Source organism: Pituophis catenifer, unplaced genomic scaffold, assembly GCF_029215685.1.
Source record: "Pituophis catenifer annectens isolate HBS135680 unplaced genomic scaffold, rPitCat1.0.hap2 SCAF_8, whole genome shotgun sequence".
Classification (NCBI taxonomy): domain Eukaryota; kingdom Metazoa; phylum Chordata; class Lepidosauria; order Squamata; family Colubridae; genus Pituophis; species Pituophis catenifer.
The window spans coordinates 54445242-54467795 of NW_027256888.1; the positions used below are offsets into that span (position 1 = coordinate 54445242).

General features: G+C 33.8%; 1 protein-coding gene across 1 annotated transcript in view; it reads right to left on the reverse strand.

The window, feature by feature from the left end:
- TTC29 (tetratricopeptide repeat domain 29) overlaps positions 1 to 22554 on the reverse strand; it is a 103299-nt gene that overhangs the window by 77758 nt on the left and 2987 nt on the right. Inside the window, exons 2-4 of the mRNA XM_070948667.1 lie at positions 21905 to 21988; positions 8544 to 8767; positions 2748 to 2933 (exon numbers count right to left, since the gene is read on the reverse strand). Of these exons, the coding sequence (XP_070804768.1) occupies positions 2748 to 2933; positions 8544 to 8767; positions 21905 to 21988 (494 nt within the window). The remainder of the gene's footprint in view (positions 1 to 2747; positions 2934 to 8543; positions 8768 to 21904; positions 21989 to 22554) is intronic.

The window sequence follows — 22554 nt, forward strand, 5'->3', positions numbered from 1 at the left end:
AAAACAGGACTAGAACTCATGGCTCTAGGTTTCCTGGTTTCTAGCCTGATGCCTCAACCGCTACATCAAACTGGCTCTCTTGTTTAAACTAGACTTTCTTAAAATAATCCTTGGCTTGCTGCCTGAAATAAGTTCAAATGTTCAAACAGGCTAAATAGCTTTCTTTCCTTTTTTTCCCTTTCCTTTTTTCCTTTTTCCTTTTCTTTTCTTTTCTTCCTCCCTTCCTCCTCCCTCTCCCCCCTTCTCTCTCTTTCTTTCATTCTTTCTCTCTCTCTCTTTCTTTCTAAAAAGCCTGCTATTAGAATATATAAGCTTCGGAATATATAAAGACTTTGCACAGACATTCTGCACCTACTTGTCACAAAGAGCAATAGATGTACAAATAAATAGTATAGTATAGTATAGTATAGTATAGTATAGTATAGTATAGTATAGTATAGTACAGTACAGTACAGTACAGTACAGTACGGTATAGATAAGATTACTAGATATTTATGGCTGTCTTAGAGTACAACTCCAGTTGGCTCACAAGAACAATAAAACTACAAATCATAAAACCATAAAATCATGAAAACTAAAACCAAGAACTAAAAAACCCAACATCTTAGTCATCTCCTAGGATATCCCAATAACCATCCATAGGCTCTCATTGCTCTATCCCAGTACCTGGATACAGAGCCAAGTCCTGATGATCTTCCAGAAAGCTATAAGGATGGAAGTCCTGAAAATAATTTTTTATTCACTTTCCAAATATTTAAAATAGACATATATAATTTTAAGAAGGAGGAAAATGTAAAATGTAAAAGAATGCCAAATCATAAGTTGATCTTGCTATGGTATCCTATATTAAAAGAGTTCCAGTCATTGTAGAAAAGCTGGTTCCTTGACTTGGTCCACCTCAAATGACTAACAGTATCTGAAATAAAGACCAGTTTGTTTGTCGTGATTTAGCCAGCAGTTTCCTCACTTGAGGAGAAAACCTGTTAGTTTTCTTTAAAAACAAAAAAAAAAAAACCCCTGATCAAGAGGCTGGGGATAGAAAATTAGCAGTCTTCAAGTGATTCCCCCCCTTGGGATAGTCGCTTTCTGTCAGTCCTAGGAAGGAAGCAAGCCACTTCTGAAAAACCTTGCCAAGAAAACTGCAAGAATTTGTCCAGGCAATCTCTGTGAATTGATTACAATGGAATGGAGGGGGGGGGATTACTTAAAGCTTTTAATAAAAATGTTATTTTTTAAAAAATAACATTTTTATTAAAAGCTTTAAGTAATATTAGCCTTAAAAAAGAACCATATGTAGTTTTTAGCTTATTCTATGAGGTTTACATGATTTTTTGCTGTCTGATTTGCCTTCGTGCTCTCAGCTATTCATTTCTAAAAATGTTGAACACAATACACTTTTATGCATACTCTTCAGCATTCACAATATTGAACTCTGTGGCAGTAGGGAAAGGAATTATGGGATCTCAGTATGCTTAGAAAAGAAGCTCAGATGCTAAAATGGGCAAAAGCTTTGTGAATGAGAGAAGAGCGAGAAATCTGTTCTATCCATCATCAACATATAAGTAGTGGTATAAATGAAAGAACAACTTTGTTTTAGGACTACACAACTGTTGAAAAATTTAAAATATTAATAATAATATTCCACATTTTTTTAAAAGCAAACCAATGCAATATCTTACATTGCCTCATATTCCATTATTATTTACATGTTTACTTGTAGAGTTTTCTTAATTATAAATACCATTGATAAAGCACAACAGTAAATCAAGTATATAGAGTTCTTATAAAACATAACTATGCTTAAAGAAGAAAAAAATAGAGGGTAACAATTGTGTATGTCTTAATTCTCCTATGGCACAATTAGAATTGTGAAGCAGTGGTTAATTCTACATCATGAATTTCTCATAGAACAAACATCCACATCTCTGTAAATACAGATAGTCTTTTTTAGTAATCAAAATTGGACCAGCAATTCAGTTGTTAATTGAACTGGCTGCTAAGCAAAATTGTGAAATTGTGAAATGATCTTACTTCAGCTTTTCTTTGCTAGATAGCCCTGCAAAAGTCATAAATGCAACAATTGGCTGCAAAGTTACTTTTTCATTACTGTCAGAACTATGAATGGTTGTTAAAGAAGGCAATCATTGAACAAGTATACAAAAGTTTTTAGTAATGCTAAAATGCTAGAATTTTATTTTTAGTACATCAAACCAGCTAGTTTGATCTAGTGCTATATTCTTATGGTACATGATGATGATAATAATAATAATAATAATAATAATAATAATAATAATAATAATAATAATAATAATAATAATAATTAATTAATAATAATAATAATAATTTTATTTCTATACTGCCCTTCTCCAGAAGGACTCAGGGCGGTGTACAGCCAATTTAAAAACACAAGACACAACAATAATTAAAAATTAAAATAATTAAATAGATTTGGCCGATTTAAAACCCCAAAAATTAAAATACCCCAATTTAAAATTATTATATTGACAGCCCTGCCTGGCGGAACAACAGGGTCTTCAGTGCGCAGCGGAACACCCGGAGGTCGGAGATCTTACGTATTTCCGGGGGCAGTTCATTCCACAGGGTTGGGGCTCCCACAGAGAAGGCCCTCCCCCTGGGTGTCGCCAGCCGACATAACTTGGCTGATGGCACCATGAGGAGACCCTCTCTGAATAGATTTCTGGAAATGGTGATCATAATTTTGACTAAATGATAAAAACTATACATACCTTGTTCTTCATAAACAAGGCCCATATTAGAGTGTGCTTCAGCTTCTTTCCTTCCACCATCAATTTTAATCAATTGAGCAGTATTGTAACATTGTTCATAGAAATAATTCCTTAACCATCTGTCTTCAGTCTTGTTGAAACAATAGGCTAAGTTCAGTTGATTAGAATAAACTTCTCCATAGTTTTCTTCAATGAAAAGAAAATGATTATATCTTAATAATATTGAACAGGTTGTATAACTTTTGTTTTTGTTTAGGTTTTGCCATACTATAACATTATAGCTATATAAAGTGATATTTTGTGCTATAACATATTGTATGGTATATAAGCAGCATTGTATGTGCACAGATATCTATAAAAAACATTTGCTGATATATATTTCAAAATATCTTCTGTGCAGTTCTCTATTTACACCCTTAATTAACATATCATCATTCCAGTTCCTATTGATGTTTCCTTCTCTCATCACTTGTTACAATTGATTATGTGATATGACCGATATTATTTTTAGTATCCCATTTCACCAACACCTCATACTGGTTTAATAGTCTACAGAATAAATAGGAAGGAGTTAATTCAAAATCTATTAGGTCTCTGGATGATTTCCTCATTTGTAGGATCAGCAGCAATAAAATTACACCCAGTCCAAAATACAGTAGATTTAGGTGTGGCAAGTATTTAACTCGAACCTGTTGTTGAAACAAATTCCCGAGCTACTGTATATATTTAGAAGTCTATAATGCCATTCTACCTATTTTCAGCTTCTGACAGTATTCAAAATACAATGACAAGAAATGTGTTATTACCACAATAGAACATATTGTTTAAACACTTCTTTGATGTATCTTCTCACACATTTTTTCTTTTGCATTTATGAGATCTCATGCTTGTCAATCTTCATATGCTCTTCTTGATACTTTTTGCAATCTATTGCAGTTTTTAGTTAATAGAAAAATGCTTCAATCTGAGCTGCTGTTTTTCATCCATGAAAGTAATCTACATCAACTTGATTACTTAGAAGAAAAGTTAAATAGTTATGAATTGAATCTGATATGAAAAACATATAGACATGGATATTAAGGCTATGTCCCTTACTAGCCTATAAAAGTTCCAAGAAATTATTGAAACCTTAAGATCCGTCAACAATGTTAAATAGTGGATCAAATGGTGCCATCACAAACCCATTTTAGAAAAAAGAAAATTCACACATACATATAAAAGCATGGGTTTTAATATTACATAGTGCATTCCATATTATAGTTTCAGTCCTTATAGTTATTCACCAAGCAGATACAGCAGAAAATCATAACTGTGTTAAGTGATATTATAACTATATTACCTGGAAACAGATAAAAGAGGAAAAGATAAAAAAGGAATATTTCTAATTTGAAGAAAGCATTATCTAGAGATTAAAATTATTCTCTCTTTGCTACTGAATAGCAAAGCAATAAACTTCAGTAAAATTATGTAAATAACTTGAGGTAAGTACCCTACAATTCTCTAGAGATGAAAGTGACCTGAGGCTGGTTACTGTTAGTGTCGCAGTCTTGATTGAATGAACTTTAATGTGACCCTATACTATTCTAGTGTCTACCCACTCAGTGAATAAGAATAAGCAGTGCACCAAGACAACCATTTCAATGTAATTGTTTTGGACACAAACTGGCCAAGTGGGCTGGAATCACATGAATAAAGCAAAGCAATGTTAAAACATTCTCTTTTAAAATGACTATATTTTAAAATAGAGAAACCTCAGAAATAATTTTGCTTTCACAAAGCATTGGCCATATTACACTCAAAAGTGTTTTAGTTTAACTTAAAAAATATATTAGCTGAAATCAATTTCTTCACTAACCCTCTATGCCAGTGTTTCTCAACTTTAGTAGCTTGAAGATGGGTGGACTTCAACTCCCAGAATCCCCCAGCCAGCGCTGCTGGCTGGGGAATTCTGGGAGTTGAAGTCCATCCATCTTCAAGCTTCCAAGGTTGAGAAACACTGCTCTATGCAATTATTTTGAATTTCAATCCCCGATCATTTTACAATTAAACATCTTGAATTAGAACATTACAACAATGATGAACCAAGTAAGTACCTTGAAGGATTTGGGAAAGGTTGACAGATGAACAGTTTTATAGTTCTGCAGATATAGCTTAAACTATATCTGCAGTTTACCATGTGTGGTAAACTTGTAGTACAAAATGAAACTATGTTCAAACTGAAAATATTTGGGTAAACTGGGAAAATATTTCTAGTAACTTAATAGCATATAAGGCCAAGAGTCAGTATACAGCATCACAAATGCTACAGCTACACTATCCACTGACAGTAGTAAAACAGTTTTAAAAATCCAAGAATGTACATACTAAATGGGTTGTCTTTTTCTCAAAAATCTTTAGGCACCATCTCCGATGTATCATTACTACACTGAAGGCAGGCCCTACTTACTTTCAATGTAGAATAACCATTGGAAGAAAATAATAAATGTAAAATTGTATTTGCTCAAGCAGACTTTATTCCACCCCCCTCCACTTTTCAAGAACCAAATGCAACTGAAAAAAGTGGGATAATCCAGATAGCCTGCTCTTATCTGCTTCCTCCCTGTTACTGCTGGCCATACTGTAAAGATGTTGTGTAGGCAAGAATAACTTTCCTAACTAGAGGGTTTTTCAATGTTTTCTGGAAGACAGTACTGAAAATATTGGCATTAGAAAATTCCAAGATTTTAATTTAATATTTTTGAACTAGAGAGAACGATAATCTAGAATTGGGAGTGGGGGGATATTAATGTCCTAATAAAATTTAGGTATCAGTTGTTGTCCCTTTCTAGACTATGGCCTGCTGTTTGGCTAAGTCTTCAGTGCCTTCTTGAAAGAGGCTCCCTTGATTAAGACCACGTAAGACTTATCATAAAAAACCCTCACTGGACTTGAAAGGAGCCTTGGTAGTACAGTGGTTTAAAGCACCCTGTTATTAACACAGCTGCCTGCAATTACTGCAGGTTCGAATCTTACCAGGCTCAAGGTTGACTCAGCCTTCCATCCTTTCTAAGGTAGGTTAAATGAGGACCCAGTTTGTGGGGGCAATAAGCTGACTTTGTATAAATATACAAAAGTATGAAGGCGATTGCTTAACACATTGTGAGCCGCCCTGAGTCTCTGGAGAAGGGCGGCATATAAATCAAATTAAAAAAAAAAAAGATGGTAACAACTTCTGATTTCCTGCCAGCTTCCCCACTAAATTTCCTTGTGGAAACTCAGCTGGCAGAGAGCTTCAGAAATCCTTCCTCCCTCCCTCCCTCCGTCTTGAGAATCCATGAAATAAATATGAATAATTTTGGCCTGCTGGTTGGAATCTGAAATTAAATGTCAGATGCAATGACAAATTTGTTCTTGAATAATCACAGAAGAATCCCACCCATTCCTTGTTTGGAGGACTTTTTTGTGCTCCAAATGATGTCATTTGGAAGAAGTAGTTGTACTGTCTGATGTTCTTCCCGAACACATTTGCAGGAGTACATTAGATAGAGGCTGAAAACTGCTTATCCTAATATTTCCATACAGCAGAAATTGGTGGTTTCTTTAGGGAATAGAAATGCAAGACAGTGAGGGCAGACTTTGGCCATTGCACCAACATCAGAAGAAATGTTATGTTGTACAAATCGTACATTTTGCCTCACTCTGTTGAGAGAAAGGCAATGTTGAGGCAAAATGCACAACTTGCACATGTGTTCCTAGTTATTAGAGGCTGGTATTATCATGTTGAGAAACTCTTATGGTAATTAGTGCTTGTCACATATTCTTGCCTTTCTCTTGCCTTTCTCATTCCTGCTTCATTTTTTCTCATCTCCTTGTTCTGTACCTTTCCTTGTGATTCTGGAGACATGGGGGCTACATCAGTTTGGTGTTCTCTCTTGACCATGATAAGACTAAAGATCTTCTATCACATAGCATATTTATACTGATATTTTATTTTATTTTTACTACAATTGTTGCATAATTGTTCTCATCTCAGAGCAATTTAGAATTTAGAATACCCACTGACTTCTCCATTGAGTTATAGGAATCTGACAGTGACAGTTTAGAAAGAGAAAGACATGATATCCTGAGGGCTAGGACAGGACTGGTCTATCTGATCTCTGAGGGCTGATCTATGTTTAGTTTTAAAGCAGGCAGAAGTTGAAAACTGAAAAAGGAAGGGGAAGGACTAAGAAATAGTGGCAAATGTTTTTGACCAGAGAGATCCATTTTCTACTCCATCTGCAGCTATAGCAATTCACTCGATGACTTTCAGCCCAACTACTTCACAGGATTGGTGTGAAGAGATATAGGAGAGTGGAGTACAATGCATATATCTTGAGATGGGCATGGGCATGTTTTTGTGCCAAAGAAGAAGGGGCACCTAAAGCAATAAAAATATCCAGGCCTTTCTTCATGCAACTTCATGCTTTTTTTCAAGAGTCACACAATGCATCAATTCCTTGCTGCTGGATGGGGGAAGGAGTGAAGAATTTAGTTATTACTTTTTGTTTGTTCCTCTGCCTTTAGTCTGAAATGGTATAACTTAGACAATACTTTTCTTAAAAGAATTTGGTCTTCTATATGTTTCATAATCACCTGGAAAAATCATTGGGGAAACTAAAAGTTTGCAAATTGCAGAATCTAGAATCACAGACACTTATCTAGATTGCAAAAATCTAAACGACCATTAAATTGCAGTGAAGAGCTATAGTTTCTGTATTTCTTCTTTAGCCTAAGTGGTTGTCTGGATTTTTTAATTATTTTTTTATTTTTTTTTTGCAGGCCAAGTCTGGGTGCCATACTAGAAATTGAGAAACAAGTTAAATTGTGTCTTTCATTCAGATGTATGTAAGTCTTTCCTGGCTTCAGAAATGTAGCTGGTTTCTATACTATTTAAATTCAGAATTTAGTTTTATAGTTAAAATGATAACTATCTGACATTAATTTGCAAAACCTGTCTATACAGTATATTTTCTATGGGGCTCCTGGTCCCATATAATAACTAGCATTATGTCCTATCTATTCCTTACACTAGTGGTAGGCAATCTACTTTTCTCTTTCTCATTTGAAGCCTAACGTTAGTCATTCATTACATATTTTAATTTCAGGACTGACAATCATATTGCCTTTTTCAAAATGATGTGAGGTTTCTTTCTTCATTTTTCTCTGTCAAGAGAAGCAGTCTTGATGTGTTTTCTCAGTTATCCATCTAGCTTCTCACATTTTCCTATCTTATGGCTCCTATTTCAGAACATCGACATGAATTATATTTTGTTAAAATTAGGGTATTTAAAGGTGTGTGCCAATATACAGCCATGCTGCCTGGAAAGCAATCTTCAATGACAAGAATATGAGGATTACAACTTAAATGAAACACGTTAAGAATTTACATTTCAAATAAAGAAATACACGCCATGTATAAGAAATGAATTTGAAAAGCTGCTACATTTATCTGAATATTATGATGTTTTAAATTTTAAAAAGCAATATGTTAAACAATGACTTCTCAAGAAAAGTGATAATTGAGTGATGATAGCATGAATCCATCGAAGGCATCCTAATCACTTCATTGCAGAAATTCATCTTGTCAGCGGAATGTTTTGTTCCAGCGTTGGGATTCATCATTTCGAATTCCACATCATTTACTGCAAAAATACAGCTTAGCTGACTAAAGCTGAAAAATTCTATTTCCAGAAGAGTCTCAAACTCACACATGAAACAACTGAAATCTTCCCTGAGGCACACATTGCTGCTCCATTACCCAGAATCCCCGTTTACCTGATCGCTGGGCTGCCTCAGCTCTGGTCAGGAAATAGTGAAGCTGATCCAGCTTATCAGGCTGCTCCTCGAGGGACTTTTCCAGCCATATGGCTGACCCAGGCCCTGAAGCCTCCCTCAAGGCATTCCACTTCTCTATCAGAGTAAAGAGCTCAGCAAAAGACTTGTGATAACCCTGCTGCAGCATGTCTATGCAGATGTTCTTCTTGTATGAATTCCGGTAACTGGGAATTTGAAAAGGCTGGTTTTAATTTTTTTCATTCTTGATTATCATTTCTCCCTAAGAAAAACTCACACAACATATACGAATATGATTAAATATGCAAATACAATGCAAAGGTAATGCAGTGGTTGTTATACCAGTTCTTTATTTATTTTAAAATGCTAGCATGTTTTTGAAAGAGACCAAATGAAAACGATAGTAGCTCTAGTTCCACCAAAACTACATTATAAATCTTCTGCAATTGAAATCAGATAGGAATGTCAACTGAATTAATTCACTAAAAAAGCAACTCTTAAAATTGCTGATGTATATTTTCTAGGATGTCTCTTCAATTATAAAAATATGCTCGGAGGCATATTAACTCCAGCAAGATTAGATAGTGCGATTATACAACTTTTCCGAGAAGCGGAACAATCACACCCCTATGTGACTGCAGATAATCACATCTGTGACTTTACCAAGGATAACTGAGGCACAAAGCATTTCATTCATTTCTCAGTGTATCGATTCAATTTACAGTCATGTTACCAAACTATAGAAAGAAAAACAAAATGGAAAAAAGAGAAAACTTTTTTTGGGTATTGTTTAAAAGATGACCAAAAGAAAAATAAAAGACTTAAGATTTAAAGAGTTAAGAATAAGAATTGGTAGTTTTTTAAAAAAAAAAATCTGGTGCATTTCTTTTGTTGAATCCAAATTTGGCTTTTGACCTTAAAGACAGCAAAACAAAATTTGGCTACTGCAATAAGTAGGATTACACTGATCAGCCAGCAGTAATTGATTTTAAAAAGGGCTGTAAATCTTGGAAAGTCCACTCAGACAGATGCAATGCAATGTAATGTAAATGTTGAATGTAAAGTGTAAAAAAACCCTTTTACTAGTATCGCAGTAATTTTGAATTTTTCTTCCTAGATCACAATTGGCTTATGATGACAATTTTATCCCTTTTGTCATGGTCCTTAAGTGAGTCACATCAGATGTTTACTGAATCATACAGTCATTAAGTGAATCTGGCTTCCTCCATTGACTTTGCATGCTGGAAGCCAGCTAGTAAGGTTTTAAATTGAAATCATGTGATCCCAGGACGTCATAAATATTTGCATGTTGCCAGGGATTTATGATTGGATGACTACAAGAAAACTGCAACAGTTACCTCCTGAGGTATCTACAGTTACCTATTGAGTAGATAACTGTAGATACCTACTGAGTAGATACCTACTAAAGATGAAGTTATTAAAAAAATTATGGAGTGTGCTGAAATGAGTAAATTGACATTTGAAATTAGAGAACAGGAAGATAAACAATATTATTTGATTTGGGACTTTTTTTTTTTTTTTTATTTGATTTATATGCCGCCCTTCTCCGGAGACTCAGGGCGGCATACAATGCGTTAAGCAATAGTCTTCATACTTTTGTATATTTTATACAAAGTCAGCTTATTGCCCCCACAATCTGGGTCCTCATTTTACCTACCTTAGAAAGGATGGAAGGCTGAGTCAACCTTGAGCCTGGTGAGATTTGAACTTGCAGTAATTGCAGGCAGCTGATGTTAATAACAGTACTTTAGTCTGCTTTAGTCTGCTGCGCTACCAGGGCAGCCATTTTATCAATGGCTAGATAATAAAGTATGGAGATGAAAGATGAAATATGAAATTAATGTAATGGTAAAATGTATGAAATGTTTTCTTTTGTTAGACAATGGCTAAATGAGTATAACATATAAAATTGTTAAGTAAGAGAAATTAAATAATTGGTATTTAGGGATAAGGGATTGAGCACAAAAGAATTCTTACTGATGAACATACTTTTGTAATTGTATTTGAATGATGGTGATTTTATATTTGGTTTTTGTTTTAAATAAAAAAAAAATTCAAAAAAAAGAAAAGAAAAAAGAAAACTGCAACAGTTTTAAGTGTGAGGACCAGTCATAACTCACTGTTGTAACTTTGTATGGTTGCTAAATAAATGGTTGTAAGTCGAAAAGATACAGATATTTAATTATTGTGACATGGAGGATTCTGTAAGAAATATCAAAGAAATTGGTATTGTAAATACTGTAAATGTAATTTTGTGTAACTATACTCTTTTTTTTACTCAGCCTATCTCTTGCATTTTGCTTTTATAATTAATTGTAGACCATAAATAAAAAAATATTAATTATTTACTTTGGAATAGATTAAAAGGAACCAAACCATTATAGTTTTTTATAGTACAAGCTAGTACAAGAAGTTAAACTAGAAGTCAAAATTGCAAGAGAAAGGTGTAAAAAATAAGCATGAGAGACAAACACAGTGGGAGTGGGCATTCTTTTTGTGACCAAACCCCATAAAAGGTATGTCTGGTAGGGAAGGCTGTTCTTTAGCAGAGGAGCTACTGTGTCACTGTGAAGTTCCCACGTTTTCTAGCCATGTTGAGTTGTAAAGCAAACATTGTATGCAAGTCACAGTTATGGTTCCATAATTTTAATATGGAACCATATTAAACATTAAATATGGAACCATATTCATACTGAGCTGTGGTGGCGCAATGGTTAGAGTGCAGTAGTGCAGACTACTTCTGCTGACCACCAGTTGCCAGCAATTTGGCAGATCGAATCTCACCAGGCTCAAGGTTGACTTAGCCTTCTATCTTTCTGAGATCGGTAAAATGAGGACTCAGATTGTTGGGGGAAATATGCTGACTCTGTAAACCACTTAGAGAGAGCTGTAAAGTACTGTGAAGCGGTATATAAGTCTAAGTGCTATTGCTATACATCAGGATCAGAGGCAATACACTGAAAGTGTTGGAGATATGCAAGATGAAAAAAGCCGGTATTCAGAAACTCTGGTGTCTATGGAGATTCTTACTCATCCAGCTCATGGTTGTCCCAAAGGTGCTTTTTCAAGAGGCAACTGGACTTTCTGGCTTTTCTCTGAAGATGTTTTGCTTCTTATCCAAGAAGCTAAATGTCTTCAAAGAAAAACCAGAAAGTCCAGTTGCCTCTTGAAAAAGCACCTTTGGGAGAAACTCTGGTGTTTTATTTTGTGTTCCATTAAAGCCTAAACTCACTGCAAGGGAATTCTGTGCTCACTGAGAAAGATCATCATAAAAAATTTTTATTCCAAAAGTAAAACCTCACAAGCTGAAAATCTCACAATTTTAGGAGTTTCCTCCTATGCTTCTGGCTTCAAAACTGAAGTGTCGGTGAGTAGAAAATAGAAAAGGTCTTTAAAAGGCATCCTTAACATAAATAACTAGGTGGACAAATTATTCATAAATAAGACAGAAAATGTCTCAGTGTAGTTTCTTTTAACCTGGTCTTTTTCTAATATTCACCTATCATCTGGCTTTTTAAAAAAATACAGCACTCTCCTAATAGATCAACTACTAGTCAATTTATTATGTTTGATTGTTTGCTTTTGATTTAGGAAGTTCTTTGAACCCAGCTATGCTTGTTTGTAGATCATTTACCTTGTTCACATGAGTGAACCTAGTTTATTAGCATGTAACCTTGAATTTGCAAACACTGTCTTAAAATTGGGCTGCCTATCTGTCATTGGTTAAGGTCATTGGTTAAGGTCAGGATAAGGTCATCACATTGTCAGGATCTGTTTAACTAAAGTTTCTTAAATAATTGAAAAGAGTTCATATTTACTACATTACATAATGAACATATTACAGCTTATGTAATGTGGGAGGTCAGTCTATGATACGTTTCAGATATATTACTAAAGCAAAAATATTATTTCTTTAGACTTTGATTAATGTGATGTAATCTTGGTTGTAGTTTGTAATCAAACAATGTCTGTGAAATATTTGTCATAAAATGCGTTGTCATAATATGAATTTTAGATTTTGATTTATTCTTGAATAATCAGAATTTACATTTGCATGTAAACATTTTATCAATTAATTAATAAAAAGACAAAAATAGGATAAACTTTATAGAGCTTTATGGAGCTGTCACTAAAAATAAAGTAATATACCACAAGGTACGTGCAAAAGATTTTTGATTATTAAAATCTCATAAACTGTTATGGTCCTGTTGGTAAACATTCATTTCCAAATTGCAATAATATCCTATTAGTTATAATATGCAGCTAAAGTTGAAAATTCATTTTAAAATTATGTTTTATAAATCAATAACATTTAATGAAATTAATGTTCACAAAAATTGTCTCCCAAAACAGTTTTTCAATAATTATAATGGCCTCTGGGGGCCTCTACTGGAAACATAGCAATACTGCAGTTACATATTACTATTCAAGCAATACTCAAAATAAAATGAAAGTTGTGGAACTAAAACAAATATATAATGTTTTCATACACTGGGTCTGATACTCAAAGTATTACTTTCCTGTGGATGTTCCTGCTAATTTAGTTTTAAGGCAAAGTTAAAAATGCAAATATATAAAGAAACCACTCTAATTTAGTGTACAATCTTGGTCAGCCTCTAGAATGGAGAAGATGGCAAACTTGTAAAAATAATAATAAAAAGGCCACGTTGCAGACAGTGTAGATATTCTCATAAAGATCTTACTGTGTTTGCTGGGATGGGCAACTACTGATTTATTGTCCAAAGGAAATAGTTAATATGCTGTCAAAACTCAGTGTATTGCAGTTCATATGCTGTCCAAACTTTACTTTACAGTTGTGCAAACTAAAATTTCATTGTATATTGATGCATCTCAGCCCTTGACTTATGTTATTTATCTGTATGCCACTGTTATTATTTTTAAAGCAAACGTATACAATACAACTTCCTTCTCCTATTTTCCCCACAACAATAACCTGAGTTATTGTGAGTTAGGCTAAGAGAAAGAAAGACTGGCCCAAAATCACGCAGTTGGCTGTCATGGCTAAGGCAGGACTAGAACTCATGGTCTCCTGCTTTCTAGCCTTGTGTCTTAACCACTAACCCAAATTGGTTGTCAATACATCTGATACCAGTCTCTTCAGAGTTTATTATTTTAAAAAATGGGTTGAGCATCACCAAAACAGAATCACTGCTATTTACTCTGTCTATTTAATTGCAATTTGTATGTTGTTCTTTTCCCCTGCTTCAAGTATGAACATAATTTAATTATTTATATTTGCCAACATGTGTAAGACTTTTCAATAAAAAGATAATGCTGTACTTTCTAATTTTAAAAAGTTGGGCCAAGTCATTAGATATAAGTTTGAAGCTTCTATACTTATGAAACTGCAGAAAAGTACGAGATAAAACTATTATAAAACATATTATTTATTCAAGTTCTTACATAGTCAACATTTCAGGAATTACATATTTGTCAGGTAACAAATATTCTTTCATTGGAAAAAATTCTTAGCTTGCACTAAGAAATCCTTAACTTTATAAGTGTTATATTTGTAGATTGATCTTTGCAGAATATTATAGAACTTTCTAAAAATGTAATAGTAGAATGAATTTGTTGTTCAAATTTTATTGAAAGTCTAGTGGCAGGAGTATTACTTAAAGCATTTTAAAAAATAAATATTTATTAATGTAATAAGCTGTTTGATCAGGTAATGAAATATTTTAACATATACTGGATATTTTCTTAACTGGGTATTTATTCTCATTGTGAACAATCAGTTTCATTTTCCAAATATTGTATTTTTTTACTTTTACAAATATAAAATTGAAAAAGCAAAACTTTTAGCAAAAATATTGAAATGTCTCTATGTTTTAAGATAGTTAGTAAAATGGTAAGGAATTCAGCATAGAGTAATTCCAGTTGTTTTTATTTTAATTCTAAATATTGCATAATAAAATTTTATTTTGAACATATTTTTATTAACTTGAATGGTTATTTAGCCTAATTTATGGTTCAGAAGAAAGATAATGATACTTGAATTAAATGTATAAATATGGATATTAATAATATACTTATAACTATTTTGGTTTTTGTAACCATGTGAATGCAGAATACTACTACCAAAATGTAGATGCCAAATTGACATCTTTCATAAGCATAATCTTAGCAATCTACTGTTTGCAATGCAAGCAAAATATATATTATTGCTATCCATGTTTTAGAATGTTCTAATTTTAAGTAACTGAAACGTGATGGCTATAGAAAACTTAATGTTTATGTGAAACCATATGTACTATTGCGCCTACCTAAAGTACCTATTTACAATGTTATTTACAAGATACAGGGGGAAACAAATCTCAATTTCAACCAAAATTTAAATTTTAGTCTGTATTACTTTATACAATATATTAAATAAGTAAATGTAGTACTTCATAAAGCAATAAATGTTACAATATAAAAAACCTCTCTATAGTAGCAATTTATTAACTGAGATATATGTATGAAAAATAGTCAGTATATTAATATCTTAAGCCCATTTAAAATATACAGGGCTCTGAGACAGTGAGAAGAAGCTGTATTATTATTTTTTGATTACACTTCAGGAAATATTTCTCCAGAATCAGCTTTGTTCATTCCTAATGTGACAAATGTTTTGTACTTCTAAATGTGTTCACTTAAAAGAAGCCCAACTTATTTACTAATCAGTAACTCTGTAAAATTGAAAAGAAAGATTAAAGTTTGATTGTGACATAAAGCTTTGTATATTAAATCTTATTTTACATGTTATTTACCAGATGGATGGTAGACACATACACATACGAGAAAAGCATTTTGAGGGCAGAAACTCTTCAAAATGCTGAAAAAATGTGAAATATATGGTATAATATTCATACTGCAATCCTATCTCCAGAAAATAATAAATCCCACCAAATTCAATCTATTTTACTTCTCTATAACTGTATGTAATATTACAGCCTTATTCTGGAACATTTCTATGCAAAGCCTAGGTATATGTATTTCTACTTTCATTTAGCAATTCATTTACAAAATAGAGTTTATAGTTTAAAATATAGTTTAAAACTGAGGTTTTAAACTGAGTCCTTCCAGTGGCTATTTAATCATGCTTCCAAAAAGAAATCAATAATTTTAATTAAGTCCAAAACTATCATGAATTCTAAGTAATTTCGTATTGGAATCTCCCTCTGAAATTCAGAAAGAAAATTCAAAAACTATGGTTTTGGAAAGAAAGCCTTGCACTTCATTGGGGTTCATATGCAGAAAGAAACGTCTTTGTTTCACTGAGGAAATAGTTGTATCAGTTTTGGTATTAACTATTTAACTAATTATAGTTTCCTATGAATTCTGGAAAAAGTCCTTGTTTACATTCTCTTATGCAGACAAGATGGACAAAGGGTCTATGGTTTAAATTCAGTGTTATGAGAACAGGAATCTGGTCCTACAACAGATTCAGGCCTCCCCACCATCTTCAATGCATCCTTAAAAGCCTCTTTCACTGAAATTCAACATTATATTAAAAAGATGCAGTATTGTTTTTTTTTTTAAAAGGGGATTATTTTGGACTATTGTACTATGTAAAGCGAACATCACAGAAAAAAGTATTAGATATGCAGTGCACCAATAAGATAGTTCCTCTTAGATTTTCCTGTTGAATTCTTTTTGTAACATACAAGGGAGCAAAAATGAGTCCAAACGAGTTCAGGAAGATTAAAAAGCAGAATTTCTGTGTAGCCCAGAAAATTTACTCTATATATTCCCAGCTAAGCAAATACCTACTGGTATTTAGTATCACTTCACAATGAACTTTTCCATAGTATTCTATGCACACTTAAAGCACAGCTATTTACTTGTCCTTATATTCCCTGCCAAGTACTGATGAACTATTGAGAAATGAAAGGAACAAACTATAGACTTAAACTTAGCAAAACAATGTATGTAAATAAGTAAACATTCAATACTCTTCTTTATTAAAGTATGACTTTTATTTCATATTTCCTAGAATCTGATGAGTTTTTGCAAGTAAAATTCTGTTTCCTCTACACTTGCTAATAGTCATGAGAATCTGTAGTTTGCACCTTCCCATTAAAAATGTATTGCATTTTTTGAAATTATTCACCCCGCCTTTTATCCAGATCATTTCTTTGAAAGGAAGAAGTAGATAATAAATGGAATTATTCATGATTTCCCATTAAATATGAAACTTTCTTTTGCAGAGTTTAGAAAATGGAACTTCTACATAATGTACTGAAGTTGATTAGAACTTTTTAATCTCTCAAAGAAAATATTCCATATTACAAAAATGCATAGCATATTTTTAAAAAGAAAGTAAACTATTTATCTCTTCCATAATCATATTCCTTAGCACTCTCTTAAGAACATTACATCATACCAAGGCATAGAGTGTCCATGTTTTTGAATAGAACTGTATTCCTTTCTCTGTTTCAAAGGAGCCATTAACTTCCAAAGAAAGTTGGTTAGTGAAAACACAGAATCTTAGTCACAACAAGCAAGATCACTAAAAAAATACTAAGACAGAATAATAATATATACATATACAATATTAACATTGGAATGCATTCAAAAATAATAATACATCCTTTATAATGAAGTCTATGGTTTTTTTTCTGGACAGTATCACTTCAACAATGAGTTGAATGGGATATAATAGGATAAAATATCCTATAGATTCAAAGTAAACAAACTGTACATTTTTCTGTAGTCAAAAATGTACAAGAATTGAGGAATCCTGAAGTTTATAGAAGTTCAAAAAACATTTTCCCTTTATAGGGGAAAAATAACCCAATAAAGACAAAATATGTTAATGACACAAGATACTAATTTATTCCTAAAAAGTATACATGTTCTTTACTTTCTGTCATATCAGATATTATAATAGCAATTTTTGAAGGGACTTTGAGAGCATCCAAGATTGGGGAGAACTCATTCAGCATGGATATTATAATTTATTTATTTATTTATTTATTTATTTATTTATTTATTTATTTATTTATTTATTTATTTATTTATTTATTTATTTAGCGTATGGTTGGTCACACACAGTATTAAAACACTTCATTTTTACAGGTTAAAAACAATAAAAACAATTTAAAAAGAAAGAAAAAAAAGCAAAGTTACTCTCGTCCGTGGCAATCCTTAAGTCACACGTGCCTCCTGGGTGGTGCTAAATGAGTAACAGACGGACTGGTAGCCAGACATCCGCGAGGATCTCCTGGCTTCATACACAACCCCACGGTCCTTTTAAGGACCTTTTAAGCTCCAAAAAACTAGCGGATATTATACTATATATCTCCAATGCACCTAACTAAGATACAGATGTTAATTCATTGGGAATAGGGAAAATGTAATTAAGACAGCACTGAGCAAAAAGAACCTTGGATGACTATAGGAGACAGTAATTTTATCAAAGGCAAGTAAGACTGTAATCTTACATTCATACATGTGTGTGACAACAAGACTAGCTCCTGAATAAAGATATACAATATATTAATGGAGCAGGTCTTAGCTGACTAGTTATCAAATGTTTAATCCACATTAATAGATTAATTGCTTGGGGGCATCCTGAGAAAGAAATTCAATGTCAATTAATTTCAGCTAAGGGAATGCAGATTTGTAGCTAAAATCTGATTTGTAGCAAAAAACAGAGGATTATTCAGACTAAAATCTGATTTTTTTTCCTCCCATTTTACAGAATTTACAATTCTGGCTCAGGACAGGGGTTGTTCCTCTCTCCTGGTCCTATTAGACCTCTCAGCGGCTTTTGATACCATCGACCATGGTATCATGCTGCACCAGCTGGAAGAGTTAGGGGTGGGGGGCACCGTGTTGCGGTGGTTCTCCTCCTTTCTCTCCGACCGGTCGCAGTCTGTGTTGGCAGAGGGGCAGAGGTTGACCCCGAGGCCCCTTGTATGTGGGGTGCCACAAGGGTCAATCCTCTTGCACCTTCTGTTCAACATTTATGTGAAGCCGCTGGGTGGGATCATCTGTGGTTTCAGGGTAAAGTACCACCAGTATGCTGATGACACTCAGCTGTACATCTCCACCCTGGACTACCCCAATGATGCCCTTGAAGTGATGTCCCGGTGCCTGGAGGTTGTACGGATCTGGATGGGGAGAAACAGACTCAGGCTCAACCCATCCAAGACCGAGTGGCTGTGGTTTCCGACATCCCGATATAGTAAGTTGGTGCCATCACTGACTATTGGGGGCAAGTCGTTGGCCCCCACGGAAAGGGTTCGCAACTTGGGTGTCCTCCTGGACTCACAGCTGTCTTTAGAAGGGCATTTGATGGCTGTGGCCGGGAGTGCATTTTATCAGGTTCGCCTGATTCGCCAGTTGCGTCCCTTTCTGGATCAGGACTCATTAAATACAGTCACTCATGCTCTCGTCACTTTCCGCCTGGACTACTGCAATGCTCTCTACATGGGGCTCCCCTTGAGGAGCACTTGGAGGCTCCAGCTGGTCCAGAATGCAGCCGCGCGGGTGGTTATGGGAGCGACGTGGCACTCCCATGTGACCCCCTTCCTGTGCAAGCTGCACTGGCTCCCGGCGGTCTTCCGGGTGTGCTTCAAGGTTTTGGTTACCACCTTTAGAGCGCTCCATGGCCTAGGACCGGGGTATCTACAAGACTGCCTTCTGCCACCAGTAGCCTCTCACCGACTAGTACGCTCCCATAGAGAGGGGCTTCTTAGGGTGCCATCAGTCAAAAAGTGTCGACTGGCGGCCCCCAGGGGAAGAGCCTTCTCTGTGGGAGCACCTGCCATCTGGAACGAGCTCCCCCTGGAGATACGGAGTATTACACACCTGTGCGCTTTCTGCCGTGCCCTCAAAACATTCCTATTCCAGCAGGCCGGCCTGGCCTTACCTCTTTTTTAAACTGTTTTTAATTTTTTTTAATTTTAAATTTGTCTTATAAATTTGGGGTGTTTTATATTTTGTTTTCTGGGCCAAATTATTTAATTGTATTTTAATGGTTTTTTAACATTTGTATTATATGTATTTTATCTTTTGGCTGTTCACCGCCCTGAGTCCTTCGGGAGTAGGGCGGTATACAAATTTAATAAATAATAATAATAATAACAACGACAACAACAACAACAACTATTATTATTATTATTATTATTATTATTATTATTATTATTATTATTATTATTATTATTATTATTATTTCTTCACATCCAGGCCGTAACAAACTGGATGTTATGTTTTCCACGTCTATTGTGTAATCTGTTCTGGGTGAAGACTTTTTTTTTTTTAAAGAAAAATGTCCAGAAAGTTTTTAAAAATTGGAAGTCTCAGCTCCTGAGTGTAATATATACCAGCTAAGATATGTTGAAGAATAATTATATCTATTACTCCATTGCATCAAAATATGGGTGGACAACTATACATTTCTTATTTGAATAATTTATTTGCAAAAAGAAAAAGGTTGAGTTTGAATATTTCAATACATTTACCAGGGATGGTTTTAAATCTGTAATCCTATAGTTATTTACCTGGGAATAAATCTCATTAAATTAAATACTTCTAAGCAGAAATGTGTAAACTGTAATATTTCTAGGAAACAAAATCTTTTTAGTGAAGGCTGACATGATCTTACAGAACTACAGTCTATTGTTAGGAACTATTCATACTATTATTTGTCTGATATGAAACCCCAGCTCATGTTGGAACCCCAAATTATTATTTTGACACTGCTGTGATGAGAAGCCTGCAAAAGATGTCCCAGCCACTTTGATGCAATTTGCCTTTCGAATTGAAAAAGCTATGAGTTGTGAAGGTAAAATGATGGCACATTGGCGACTTTGCAATTGGATTCTTTTCTCAGCGGTGTGATCATTGTTGCATGTTGCTACAGGGGCTGGACTGGGTAAGTGGGAGAGACATATTCTAAACAGTTATATAAAAAGTAGGCTTATAGGAACAAGACACTGAAGCTGTATAGGTGGGAGTAGAGAGAGACAATGATAAAGGTTAGGAGATAGAATGAGGGAAGAATTTACCACAGTGGGAAAAATGCCACCAATAAAGATTACAAAGCTACAGTAAGGCAAAGGATGTATCACTTTTGTTCAATTTCCAACTATAAAAACTATAGCAGAGTCAAAAATAAAGCGAGCTCACAAAACCAGAAAATATAGAGAGATAATCAAGTCTATAGTTGATCCCAATGTGGTGCAGGTATTAGCACAGAGGTACCCTTAGCAGTCTCTCATCAAAAGCTTTGAAGATTTTTTTTCTAAATAAGAGAGCATTTTTGCCCTATGTCCTCCATAATATGCAACCTGAAGCATGATCAAAGGGAATCATTTGGGACTCCATCAAAGATTTTCTTATCAAAAAAAGCAAGAGGGGAAAGGCAGAGGGCCAGAGTTGTATAGTTTATTGATGGGCCCATGCAAGTTATTTTTCCAGAAACCAAAGAAGCATACATTCAAGCTCTGGCATTGGAGTTCATAAAAATCATAAAAAACTTGTATAATCCGCAAAAGAAATGGCTTTCTATTATATGACTGATTATGTCAACTCAGAGCTTTTTGAAAGTTCTTTAGGGTTCAAGAGTACCCTTTAAACTCCAGCTTGTTTTAAAAACAATGCAATGACTTATTTTTAATGACAGAGTGTATAATGAAAATAATACCATAAAAAGAAAATTCAGGAGACTATAAAAAAATAGCTGCTCCAAGTTTGCATGCTTAAAAACAGGATCATATTTAATCTGCAGTGACTATCAGTGGCTAAAGTAGCAATTTCTGAACAGAAAATGAATTACTGCAATAATTTTAATAGCATAAGCAAACAAGAAACACTTTTGAAAATTAGTAATACTAAAATGTTACAGTACACCCAGTTTTAAAATGTTATACAATGCATTATCTATTTTGCTATTGCATGAAATTATTTTTCTCTTAGGAGTTTTTAAATCTATCTTTCAAAACACTCGTGAATTTCATAGAGTCAATTTTGCAATAGTAGTTGTATTTTGGAAATAAAAGTTCATCCTTGAACGGCTTGCAAACATCCATGAAAGAAAAATATATGTTTTTAATGGCTAATAGATAATCAAATGCTGTAAAAGCACTAGTGGTTCAGTAAATCATTTACCAAACATAGACACTGATCTAACACCTTTAATATATGCAAGATAAGTAGTGTGAAACATAATTATTTAATATCAATTTTAATTTTTAAATGCCATGTTCTTCTGAAAATTGCCCGAGGAACTTCGGATATCAATGAATAACACTAGAAACAAAGAAAATAATAAAGTTGCAGGATAAAATTCTCAAAAAGATCTTACTTACGCAGCAGCCTCTTGTTTTGACAATCCTTTGATATGCATGGCCAAATAACGATCTATGGCATTTTTTCCTTTGATCAGATGCATCCTAAATTTTTTAAAAAATAAAGAATACTGAAAGATGGCTTAATATTACAATATGCTCCATGTATTAGGAACTAAACCTTGCTCAGAGAAAGGCAGGTATGTATTGAAATATTGATGAATTCAAGCATATTATAAACATGTACAAATATAATTTATTTTTTTAATCCAAATCTATCTCAAATCTTTGCTTTTTGTAGATTAATAAATGTAGCTTTAGGGGGATAAAATCACTGCCTTCATGTTCATTGTCCACTTATCAAAGCTTATTATACTTGTCTAGGGCATGCAGAATGAATTTGCTTTCTTAAGTGAAAATAACTGCCAAAGGATATTGTCTTAGACAAATTACAAAGTAGAATAGTGGCAGAGCATTGGATGTGTGTAAATCTTAATAGAAGGTTTCCTATTGGGTGATCTCAAGTTCAAGGGAAAAAAAGGCATCAAGCAATGTACTCATTCTAGATGAAATTGCATTTTTCTTCGAGAAGCAAATGTATAGCTTTAAAATTAAATTACCTTAATTAAAGGCCAAAACGGTTGCTGTGAAAACAAGGGCCTATGCTAACT